General features: G+C 37.2%; 1 protein-coding gene across 2 annotated transcripts in view; it reads right to left on the minus strand.

Moving 5' to 3' along the window:
• Positions 1 to 13,620, minus strand: part of OPHN1 (oligophrenin 1) — a gene marked incomplete at both ends in the record, with an annotated part of 391,547 nt that overhangs the window by 198,249 nt on the left and 179,678 nt on the right. For both annotated transcript variants that reach the window (XM_080718711.1, XM_080718710.1), the window contains 2 exons: positions 1,676 to 1,786; positions 11,920 to 12,021. In XM_080718711.1, the coding sequence (XP_080574837.1) occupies positions 1,676 to 1,786; positions 11,920 to 12,021 (213 nt within the window). The remainder of the gene's footprint in view (positions 1 to 1,675; positions 1,787 to 11,919; positions 12,022 to 13,620) is intronic.

Here is a 13,620-nt window from a genome sequence, read left to right on the forward strand (position 1 = left end):
GGGATTGGGAGAGAATGGGGTGGGGATCGGGTGGGGGCTGACTGGGCGATGTGTGCATGTATGTCTACAAAAGTTTGTATCCCACTATGATGTATGAATACAGTGCACCAATAAAAAAATAGAATAAAACATAGGTCTGAGGGTATAGGTAGGAAGTGGAACTCCCCTGGGTTCAATTCCCAGTACTGCAAAAACTTTTTTAAAAATTAACAAATATAATAGACAGTGGTAACAACTGCTTCATTCTTTTAGAAAACAAATAGGTAAGCACATATAAATATGCATATATACATATGTGTCACAAACCATGTGCATGATTATGTAAAACATTATATATGCATAAATGTTCATTTATTACACTTACGTGTGTACAGGTATGCATTTTAGACGTATACTCGCATATACACTCTTTCCCTTTTCTTTCCTAAACCTCTCTATTTCAGGAAATTGTAATTACTACCTATCAGTTTTGGGTCATGTATCAGTGACCCAAAACTAAAGAACCATCCCAAATTTCTCTTTTACTCAAATTTCAATTCAGTTCACCAGTAACCTCTGCTAGTTTTTCCTCTAAAATATATCTCCAGTCCAGCCATTCCTTAATGTTTCCAATATTACAGCAAGCAATATGGCCTTTTGCCTAGACTACTGTAGTAGCCTCCTAACTGGTTTAGGCACACATGCTCCTGGCCCCCACCAAGTCATTCCTCAGACAATGATATGAGCCCACATCTGGTCCTGCTTAATCACCCTTCAGTAGTTTTTCTATTGCGTTTGGACTAAAATGCAAATCCCTTACCATGCCTACATGTCCTATAGCTTCTTATCAGATACTCACTCCTGTCAATCTTCTTTTCCTTCACCAATATCCAAAGACATAATTTTTTCTTTCATTCAGCACACCATTTTTCAACTTAAGAATTGCACATTTGTTTCTAAGTGTCTGAATATTCTCTCCTCACTATTTACATGGCTGCATCTTTTCTTCCTTTACATCTCCTCCTAAATGACAATTTTAGAGGTTCTCCTTGACTGGGTAATTTAAGTTGTCCATTTTTTGTTATATACTTTAAAACATAACAAAACATTTTGTTTTCCCCCAAAGAATTTATAAAGGAAGTACCACAGTACTAACAGTGATTATCTTCATATAAATAATTTGTTATATTTGCTTGTTTATCCTATACATTTTCTAACTTTTCTGTAATAAGTGCCTTATTTTATAATAAAAACAGTCATCAAAATTCAGAATACTTGTCAAATCAAAGCATTTTATAATAAAATAGTTATCAAAATTCATAATACTGGTCAAATCAAGCACCTGGCATATAATGTGTACTTATAGAAGCTATCTCAAAGTATGAGAGGAAGAATGGGAAAGGAACAGGGCAATACAGGAGTGGCAGAGAAATTGGAGGAGGGAAGGAAGAAGAAAGGGAGAAAAGGAAAAAAGGAAGAAAATAGTCATAGAAGGAAGAAAGGGAATAAAAGAGTGATGAGATCAGTGAGAGAGTAAGAAAACCATATCCATTATGACTAGATTCTCAATATTCATAATTGAGCTCTAAAGGTCCTTAACATACTTTTGAGATTCCTAGTTTATGATCCAAGTTCTCTATATTTATCTGGCATTTGGAAAATATTTTTAGAACATACATCAACGGATAGAACTTACCGGCTCCACAATATTGAACTTCTTGGACTCCTGGACTTCTTGGATTTGATAAACATAATCAAGGGAGGACTCAAAGAAATTATGCCTCTCCTTGTCCACCTGGAGGTCCGCCTGTAGAAGAAGGGCATGTGTTAAAAATAGGCACTTTCATTCCTGAAAGTCAGTTCTTATAGAGTTAGCAGGATCCTAGAGCTAAAGAAGCATTTAGCCACCAACTACTTTCCTATTTTTTATATTTCAATTGGAGCACTGTAATTACACATTACAGTGAGGTTCAAAAAGATAAAAATATACATGAACACAGCACATGGTTTGTTTATTGCCACATACCATACCCCTTACCCCTCTTCCCTCCCTGTACATGTTAGTGGGATTGGTAGTAATACCTTCAAATATGGATATAACATTCTTTGAACTATTTCCTTCATCAATCTTCCTTTTGCCCCTTCTCACCTCCTTTCTCCAATCCCCTTCCAATATTCTACTGGCCTCTCTCCTCATTTATTTGAAGTTTCTTTTATTTCCTATATTCTCTCTAGCTTCCACATATGAAAGGAAAACTACCACCATTTTGAAAATGGCTGATCTCACATAGCATAAAATTCTCTACTTCCATCCAGTTTCCTGTAAAGTATATAATTTTGTTCTCCTTTATGGTTGAATAAAACTCTACTGTATTTATATCACATTCTCTCTATCCATTTTTCTGTTAACAGAAACCTAGGCTGTTTCCATAATTTAGGTACTGTGACTTTTGCTGCTAAAAACATAGATATGCATGTATCACTGTGGCATTTTAAATTTAATCCCTTTGGATAGATACCCAGGAGTGATACAGCTGGATCCATTCCCAGTCTTCTGAGGAACCTCCACATTGATCTCCATTGCAACTACTAATTTGCAATCCACCAACAGTGTGAAAGGGTTCCTATTTCCCTATATCCTACCAGCACTTATCATTGTTTGTAGTCTTGATAATTGCCATCTAACTCAAGTTAGATTGAATCTTAGCAAAGTTTTGGGTTGCATTTCCCTGATTGCTAATGATGTTGATTCCTATTTATTTATTTTATAGAAATGGGATATAAAGTCAAGAGATAAAAAGTGACTGACTTAAGGCTTCCAGTTTCTAGTCCAACATGTAAAAAGCTTGGAAACTGTCATCACACCTATCCTCACGTCACACACACACAAAAGTTGAACAAGTGGAAAACCAACTTTTCTTTAATCCAACAAAAACATGAAAGTACTAGGGAAATTTGCTGATTCAAAAACAAGATAGAGGTAAATATGGAGACTCAGCACTTACCAGAGCAGAGCCCTAGAGCTAAGTATGCTGAGGAATAAAACTGGTAAGTCTCAGATCTAACAATAAAGTTCTAATGAAATTTACAGAGAAAATAAAAATCCCAAAGAAAATATTTAGCTTTTGACAACTACAGTAACAAGCTAACACAGCACAGGGCACAGCTCCTAATTAGATAAACACAAAACCTCATAGTAAAGACCTATATACCTCAATTCCTCTTACCAGAACATCATCTCTGGCTTTCTATAGAAAATGCTAAAAAGGCCACAAACACATTCTGAAGAGATAAAACAATGAGTAAAAATAAACTGAGGTAAGACAAAGACCGTGGAATTATAATATTATGAATTGAAAATAACTACAACTTTGTTATGTTGGTAATGGAAACCAAACACAGGAATGTTCTATCTTCTATAACAGTTCCCTTCCTATATTTTTTTTATTTTGAAACTAAGCCTTGCTAAGTTGCCCAGGCTGGACTCGAAACTGTGATCTTCCTCCCTCAAACTCCCAAGTACTGGGATTACAGACACATACCACCACGCCCTGCTTAAAATAACTATGATTAATATGATAACTCTAAAAGAAATAGAAGACAGTATGTAACAACAGATGCACAGTAATGACAGACAGATGGAAACCTGAAGAAAATATCCAAAGGAAATGCTATAAATCTATACCTTAGGAGAAAGGAAAAATGTTTTACATGAGCTCACCAGTAGACTGGATAAGGCTGAGGAAAGAAATCAGTGAGTTTGGGGTGTGACTCAGTGGCAGTGTACTCACTTACCACGTACCAAGACCCTGAGTTCCATTCCTAGCACCACAAAAAGAAAAAAGGTGAGAGAAAAAAGAATCAGTGAGGTTGAAGCTACAACAATATGAAGATCAAAAACTGAAATGTAGGCCAGGTGTGGTGGCACACACTTGTAATCCCAGCATTTGGGAGGCTGAGACCGGAAAATTGTGGTTCACGGACAGCCTCAGCTACTTAGTGAGACCCTTTGCAACTCAGCAAGTCCCTGTTTCAAATAAAATTTAAAGACTAAAAAATATGACTGGGGTAGTAGCTCAGAGGTCCAATGCCCCTGGGTTCCATCCCCAGTACCACACACATACACACAAAAAACTGAAATGTAAAGAACACAAAGAATAAAAATATGGAATAAAATAACCAGGAACTACTAGATAATCACAAAAGGTGTAACATGTATACTTCAAATACCAGAAGAAGAAAAGGAGGGAAGTAATATAAAGTAAAAATTAGGCTGAAATTTTTCCAAAATGAGAGTGAGATACTAGCCAAAGATCCTGGAATCTCAGCAACCACCATCCAGATAAGTATTTTTTTAATCTATGTGTGGGCATATAATATTCAAACTACACAAAATCACAAACAGAAAATCTTAAAAAAAAGCTAAAGGAAAAGAAAACCTATGGAGGAGTAAGAATAAGAATTTCATCAGACTTCTTATAAGAAACAATGTAGAAAGAAGAGAGTAGAACAAAGCTTTAAGCATTTTGAAAGGAAAAAACACTGACTAATATTGAATATACAGTGAAATTGCACTTCAAAAGTGACAGAAAAAAGACCTTCTTAAATAAACAAAAAACTGAAAGAATTTGTTCCCAATGGACTTGTCTTTAAGAAATATTTGAAGTTGTTCTCCAGACAGAACGGAAATTACAAAAGTCCGGAACAGTAATCTATATATAGTTTTAAAAGCACTTAAAAAATAACGAATGAAGGGAAAATAAAATATTATAAGCTGTACATAGTGGTACATTCCTGTAATCCCAGAACTTGGTTGAGACAGGAGGATCATAGGTTCCAGGCCAGCCCCAGCAGTTTAGAAGACCCTGTTTCAAAATTAAAAAAAATAAAATAAGGCTGGGGTGTATCTTGGAGGTAGAATGCCCCCCGGGGTTCAATTCCTAGTACCACAAAAAATAAGTTTCTAAAAAAGGAAAATAGAAAACAAGAGCAAATTATTCCCCAAAAAAGCAGAGTAAAGATAAGATTGCAGCCAGGTTAACTAAGAAAGAGCAAGGAAACAAAAATGTCATGTATGCTCAAATGAGAATAAATATTATAAATAACTGTATGCTGAGGAAGCTTGACATTACTAAGCAGAATACTTAGCATTATTTTACTAGTATGTATGAGATTGCTGTACATGTGAGAAATTACTTTAAGTGTTCATTTTATGGAAAGCACTGAAGATTTCTGTTTTCTTAAAGGCAGCCAGAACAGTACATGATATCCCAAAGAATGCTTTTTTCCAATTCTTGCAAAAAAAATAATTTGAAGGAATAATCAGAATATAATCCCAATGAATGTAAGTAGCTTAAGCTTGGAACATTCTTAGAGCAGAGAAAATAGAAGGAAGTCTTTGCTATTTTGGTTCTGTTTTGTTATTGTTTTTAATTTGCACATAAAGACAGAGCAATTGTTTCTGGTAAGTCTGAGTCTAAAGTAGAATACAGCAGTGGGTCACGAGTGGAAAGAGCACCAAGTACCTAGAATAAATATCTACACCTATAATTTCCTATGAGAGCTGGAATTAGAGTAGATGGTTGTCTGTTTGTTATATGAGCTGAGTCTACCAACTCAGCTGGAGCCAACAGAAATACTGATCTAGACCAAAAAAGAACAAAAATGCTGATCGCTTGGAACTATTATTCATCCCTTGGTTATTTCCTCTAAAATTATATGTTTTTATTCATCTATATTTATCTTAAATTTCTAATAAAGGTCTATGAATTAAAACTTTTATTAAATGAGGTTTCTGTCTCATGTTTTACCATTTTACTATCATTCTATTAAGGATTGGTTAAGCAGAAAAAATACTCCCACTACCTTGATGACCTAGATGAAACTGACCAATACCCGGAAAGACACAATTTTCCATATCCCATACAAGGTGAAACAGACCATCTGAATACATATATCTATTAAATAAATCGAGTCAATAATTAGTAGTTTTACAAAATAGGAGACATTAGTCCCAGATGTGTTCAGTAGTGAATTCTGCCTGACATTATTAAATTATTCTTAATCTCCTCCAGAAAATAGAAGAAGAGGGAATGTTTCCAAACTTATTCTCTGAGGCTAGGATTAACCTGATACTAAAACCTGACAAAGATGTTACAATAAAATAATACAGATAATAAAGATAGGCTCAACATTTCTCAATAAAATATTAGCAGATCTAATCCAGCAATGTATAAAAAGAGTTATACAACTTCAGTAAGTGCTATTTATTTCAGGAAAATTAGGCTGATTCGAAGACTCATTCATGTAGTTCATCACACCAATAAGATAAAGACAAAAATGATATGATTTTAAGAACAAGCATATAAAATGCATCTAAGAAAATCCAACAGTGATTTATAATGAAAACTCCCAGCCAGGAGTGGTGGTTCATGCTTGTAATCCCAGTATTTGGGAGGCTGAAACAAGAGGATTGCAGGTTCACAGCCATCCTCAGCTACTTGTGAAGCCTTCCACAACTTAGTGAGACCCTTTTTCAAAATAAAGAATAAAAAATAGGGCTGATAGTGCCGGGCGTGGTGGCACACGCTTGTAATCCCAGCGCTTGGGAGGCGGAGACAGGAGAATCACACAGGTTTGAAGCCAGCCGCGCTAGTTTAAGAGACCCTGTTTCCAAATAAAAAAATATAAAAATAGGTCTGGGAGTGTAACCCGGAGATAGAAGGGTTTCCAGGAACCCCAGTACCACCAGAAAAAAAAATAGGGCTGATAGCTGGGGATGGTGGCGCATGCTTGTAATCCCAGTATTCAGGAGGCTGAGACAGGAGAATTACAGTTCACACAGCTACTTCGCGAGGCCCTTCGCAACTCAGTGAGACCCTGTTTCGAAAATAAAAAGATTAAAAAATAGAGCTGGGGGTGTAGCTCAGAGGTAGAGTGCCCCTGGGTTCCATCCCATATACTGCAAGAAAAAAATAAAACAGGTCTTGGGATGTAGCTTTGAAGTAGAATGCCTCTGGGTTCAATCCCTGGTAACACACACACACACACACACACACACACACACACACACACACGAAAACAGAAAACTAGGAATAGAGGGAACTTTCTCAACATGATAAAGAACATCGGGGGCTGGTATGCAGTTCAGTGGTATAGCACATACTTAACATGTGAAAGACCCTTGGGTTTGCTCCTTACCACAAACAGAAAAGAACATCTGCCCAGAGTCTACAGCTAAGAGTATAGTTAGTGAGAAACAAGATCCTTTCCCACTGTATCAGGAACAAGACAAAATGTCTGCCCTTATTACCTTCATTCAAATCATACTAGAAATCCAAGCTAATGAAATATGACAAGAAAGGAAAGAAAAGCTATATAGAAGAATGAAGGAATGAAATTGTCTTTGTTCACAGATGACACAATCATCCATAGAACCCTCATCAACAATTGTTTTCTGGAACTAGTTACTATAGCATGATTATAAGATATAAAATTAATATATAAAACTTGTTTTCATATATGTCAATTGAAAATTGTAATTTTAAATTAAAAATGCACTGCCATTTATATTGGCAGCAATAATGAAATAGGTATAAATCAAATGAAATATGCACAGAATCTTTAAGAGGAAATCTACAAAACCCTAAGGAAAGAAGGACCTTGATAAATGGAGAGATACTACAGCTTCATAGATAAGACTCAGTGTTATCAAGATGAAGTTCTATTCATCTTGATCTATAAATTCAGCATAATTCCACCAAAAGCCTACCATTTTGCAAATATTAACAAACTTATTCTAAAGTTTATATCAAAAGCAACTTCAGATGACATGATACTATACTTAGAAGACCCAAAAAACTCAATCAAAAGATGTGTAGAGCTGATTAACAAATTCAGCAAAGTAGTATGATACAAAATCAATCTATAGCACCAGGCATGGTGGTGCAGGCTTGTAATCCCCGCGCTTGGGAGGCGGAGGCAGGAGGATCAAGCTGGTTCGAAGCCAGCCCCGCGCGCTGGCTTAGGAGACCCTGTTTCCAAATAAAAATATAAAATAGGTCTGGGAGTGTAGCCTGGAGGTAGAAGGGCTGCCAGGAATCCCAGTACCACAAAAAACCTCAATCTATAAAAATCATTAGCTTTGCTCTATGACAGCCATGAATCCACTGAAAAAGAAATCCAGAAAACAATTCTATTCACAATAACCTAAAAACAATAAAATACCTGAGAATAAATATAACCAAGGAGGTAAAAGATCTCTTCAATGAAAATTAATTACAAAACTCTAAAGAAAGAAATCGAAGATCTTAGAAAATGGAAAAATCTCTCTTGCTCTTGGATTGGCAGATTAGGTATGATGAAAATGGCCATTCTACCAAAAGTGAATGATCGACAGAGTGAATGCAATCATTATCAAAATACCAATGTCATTCTTCACAGACCTAGAAAAATCAGTCCTAAATTTCATATGGAGAAACAAAAGACCCAGAATATCAAAAGTGATTCTCAGAAACAAGAACCAGATTAGAAGGATCAGATTTCCAGACTTCAAAATATACTACAGAACTTTAGTAATAAAACCAGCATGGTATTGGCATAATAACAGAAACAGACCATTGGATCAGATGATAGAGAAACAAATACACAAACTTACAGCCAACTGGAGAATTTTAGGGCAATAAAGTTATAGTTTATGATTTTGTAATGGTAGATACATGTCATTACACATCTATCAAAACTCACAGAAAGTTAATACATCAATTGTAATCAAATTTAATAATATAAATGTAATAAATATAAATGTAATAATAAAAATGTAATAAAATACCATACAATAATCAATTGTAATATACCACACTAATGTAAGATATTTAGTGGGAAAATTTAGGGGGGGTTCTAGTACTTTATTTCTGTATTTACCATTACATTTCTTTTAGAACCTGGGAAAATCTCTTAATTAAAAAATATGACTGATTCAAAGTCCATCAGGATACTTTTTTTTTTTTTTGGTGGTACTGGGGATAGAACCCAGAGGCTTTCTACCTCCGGGCTATACTCCCAGACCTATTTAATACTTTCTTTGGAAACAGGGTCTCACTAAGTTGCTGAGAGCCTCACTAAGTAGCTGAGGCTGGCTTCGAACCTTCATGATCCTCCTATCTCAGCCTCCCAAGCGCGGAGATTACAAGCATGTGCCACCATGCCCGGCTCTCAGGATACTTTTCAATGAAGGTATTAAGGCTGCATCTTTGATCATCAGGAAAGTCAACAAAGACCAGAGAAGAACTTATAGCACCAAACTGCCAGAACACTTCAGAAACCTTCATAGAAATAGCTTCCAAAAGTTTAGACTGTGTTATCAAGACCACCCCAGTTTTAGTAATTCACTCAGAAGACTCACAAAACTGAGCATAGAGTCATATTCACAACTATGATTTACTTCAGTGAAAGGATTCAAAGAAAAGTAGACAAAGAGAAAAGGTGCATGGGACAAAGTCTGGAGAAAACTAGATATAACCTTCCAAGAGACCTTTCAGTGGCTCCACATTGGACAAACTTTTTTTTGGTAGTGGAGTTTGAACCCAGAGGTATTCTACCTCCAAGCTATACCCACAGTCTCTTTACTTTTTATGTATTTTATTTTTTATTTTTAAATGGGTGAAACAGCCTCCCAAGTACGAGTATTACATTCACCACTGCACAAGGATATAGGACACACTTAATTCATCCTTCAATAAGATACAGCAACTAAGGTAAAATGCTGTCAGCCACAAAAGTTCACTAGAGACGATCACAGGTTTTTGGGGGACCTAGTAACACAGGTACCCAGCACCCCATAAACCCAAAAATTCTAAACTCTGTCTAAAGGAAAGGTGCTCAGAATAAGTTACATTGTTTAAACAGGCAGTTTATGCGCAGTAAGCCACTTTTAAGCATTTAGGGAAACTTTTATATCAATGAAGGGAACTGTTTACCAGTCAAGTTCCCAGATGCCAGCCAAAGGCTAATCTTATAAACAGTCCTGACTAAGCAAAACAGTCTCAGTCCTATTAGTTAAATCTTTTCTGTATAGGAACCCTGGCACAAAACTAGAAAATAAAAATGGGGACAAAAGGGAAAATGATAGAAGCCTCTAGATTTAATTTCAATTTATGGAAGATAAGTAGTTCTTCTCTTTTTCAGTACTAACTATCCATCACCGTGGCTCTCAACACATCACTTCAAACACCTCAGATGGGATGGATACTAAACCACTAAAACAGGTATAAGATCCAGGTCTGGCACAATCTGTGGACCAAGGACAAGATGATTACTAAGAATACCATAGAAGTCCATTTCCAGTTGTTATTAAAAAATACATGATGTTTTATGTATTATGCAAAGAGAAGTTTATTTGGCTCATGATTTTAGAGGTTGAAAGTCTAAGATCAAGCAGCCCCATTGGGTTGGCCTCTGGTAAAATCCCCCTCAGCAGAGAAATAGAAAAGAATCTCATGAAATCAGAGGGAGAGATTACATGACAAAGCATGGCAAGAAGGAGGCAAGAGATATTCAAAAAGGCCAGGTTCATTCTTTTTATAACCCACAGTTATGTTAACTAACCAGAATCTCCTGGGCCTAGGACAGCCCCCTATGGTCTCAATCCACAGGATCCTATCTTGTGTTCATCAGTCTCTAATAGTGATGAAAATTCTTGCCAAACCATTTCTCCAGGATTTCTATCCTTGGGGACACTGGTTTCCACTTGAAAGGTCAATTTCTCCATTTCGACCTGTCAAACACTTTATGAATTTTGAATGATTATCTCAAATTAGAAGGGCAGACTTCTTCCACACCCAGTTCTCCACATCCGAACATGAGTCTTCGATTCTACTTTACCACCCTGTGTGACTACCACATACACATACATATCATGGTATGAAACGTGTACTTCTTGTGTAAGAGTAATGTGGATTTTTATATTAGCATACCTGTGAAGTAAAGAACAGAGTCTTTGTATTATTGTATCTACAGTCCTGTTGTACCCAGCTAATGACTGGCATGTCATTACTAAGTTTCATATAAGCAGCAGTCCCTGTGTAGAATCCCCTTTCCCCCCCAAAAAGGTAATGGGATATGCCATAGGAAAAAAGTAGATTTGTTCTTGATTTATCAAATATATTACTAGTTTAACTCTGTCCTTGTATATGGAATCTAGAATCAGACTCAGAGACTGGGAATCGAAAGGGACTCTATAGGTTACTGAGTACCATGCCTCCTCTTACATATAGAGGATATGAAGCCAAGAATGAAATACCTTATTCAAGGTCACAAGAGGAGTTAGTGGAGGGCTGGCTCAAGAATTGTGAGGGAGCCAGGTGTGGTGGCACACACTTGTAATCCCAGCATTTGGGAGGCTGAAAGAGTAGGATCACCATTTGTGGACAGTTTCAGCTACTACTTGTTGAGGTCTTTTGCAACTCAGTGAGACCCTGTTTCAAAATAAAGAATAGAAAATAGGGCTGGTTGTGTAGCTCAGAGGTAGAATACCCCTGGGTTCCATCCCCAGTACCACACAAAAAAATGAGAGGGTCCACATCCAAGGCCACGGTGTTGGTATCTAACTATATATAAATTGTTCTCTTTGTGGTACATTATAATTACACAGAAATGTGGGATTCGACTAGGCATGTAGCTCAGTGGTAGAACACCTGTCAAACATGTATGAGACCATGGGTTCAATTTCCAGTACAAAAAAAAAAGTAAAAATCTGTAGATCACATACACATGGGATTCATTGTGAAATATTTATACATACCCATAATATAATTTGGTCAGTTTAATTCCCCAGGCCTCCCTGTAGACATAGGGTAAAGGGAAAGCCTTACAATAGGAAACTGTCATTGTGTCTAGGGCATAGCTAGAAAGATAAGGCAGGGGCAGGCTTTCTGAACATACCTCTTGTAATTGAGATTCTTTCTTTTTAGATGACAGATGTAAGTGCCGGTCCAGTAAAGAATAAAACCTCTCACCATCCTTTTCAAATTTCTTTTTCCGCTCCTAAACATGGAAAAGAAGGTGAAGATTAAATATCTGTCGCTTTAATTATGTGTGCTAAAGCTACACATGACATCTAAAACCCCAGTACTTGGAAAGCTGAGAAAAAATGATCACAGGTTTGAGGCCATTCTCAGCAATTTAGCAAGACACTCATCTCAGCAACTTAGTGAAGCCATATTTCAAAAATAAAAATAAAACCTGGGTGTGGTGGTGCACACTTGTAATCCCCGTGCTTGGGAAGTTGAAACAGGAGGATCACACAGGTTTGAAGCCAGCCTCAGTTACTTAGTGAGGTTTTCACCAACTTAGGGAGAACCTGTTTCCAAATAAAATATAAAATAGGTCTGGGAGTATAGCCCAGAGGTAGAAAGCCTTTGGATTCCACCTCTAGTACCACCAAAAAATATAAATAAATAAAAATAAAGGCTGAGGGTGTAACTCAGAAATAGAACGCCCCTGGGTTTACTCTCCAGTACCCAAAATAATGATAATAAAATAATATTAATAACTCAGTGGGCTCAGAAATGAGATGAAGTAAACAGTGTAAAATTCTGAATGGTCAATTCTTCTATCTGTTGAGAAGGGAAGAAAGCCAGGAGAGGATTTGCTTTTGCATTGTTCTCAGTTCTGACTTCCTCAAATATAACCCCAAAGCATTCTGCCTCTACAAAGGGCAGCTCCTATTGATACAGCTGAAAGCTTGGGGAGCTGATACTTATAAAACATTTTAAAGGGGCCTCTGTGGTAGTTACTTTTCTTTCCTCCAATATTTTCACAGGCATAGTCACTCGTTCACTTATTTTCAAAAGAAGAAAGAGCACAAGAGTTAACTAAATATGTCTTGGAAAAGCTAATATCCTGTGCATACAGAGAGTCAAAGATTTTCAAGGTAAAAGGGACCTGGGCCTGCCTCTTTTTATTATTGGTGCAATGTAGTCATATATCTTAACAGAGTACAAGTTGGTAGAGACATATATGCACACATCACCCAATTAGCCCTTGCCCAATCCCCATCCCATTCCTTCCCCGTACCCCTTCTATTTTTTTGCTTATTGATTGACTTTCATATGTTTGTGAATATACATCATGTACCTTAGGGTCTGCCTCTTTAAATGAATTATTTGGGCCAGGAATGGTGTCTCATGCTTGTAATCCCAGGACTTGGGAGGCTGAGAAAAGAGGATCACAGGTTCACCGCCAGCCTCAGCTACTTAGTAAGGCCCTCGACAACTTAGTGAGACCTTGTTTCAAAATAAAGAATAAAAAATAAGGCTGGGGCCGGGCATGGTGATGCACACTTGTAATCCCCGTGCTTGGGAGGCGGAGAAAGGAGGATCGTGCAGGTTCGAAGCCAGCCGCGCTGGTTAAGAGACCCTTTTTCCAAATAAAAAAGTATAAAAATAGGTACTGGGAGTATAGCCCGGAGGTAGAAGGGTTTCCAGGAATCCCAGTACCACCACACACACACACAAAAAGGCTGGGCTGGGCGTGGTGGCGCACACTTGTAATCCCCGCGCTTGGGAGGCGGAGACAGGAGGATCGCGCAGGTTCGAAGCCAGCCGTGCGCTGGCTTAGGAGACCCTGTTTCCAAAATGAAAA

This window comes from Muscardinus avellanarius (assembly GCF_963383645.1).
Source record: "Muscardinus avellanarius genome assembly, chromosome: X".
Lineage (NCBI taxonomy): Eukaryota > Metazoa > Chordata > Mammalia > Rodentia > Gliridae > Muscardinus > Muscardinus avellanarius.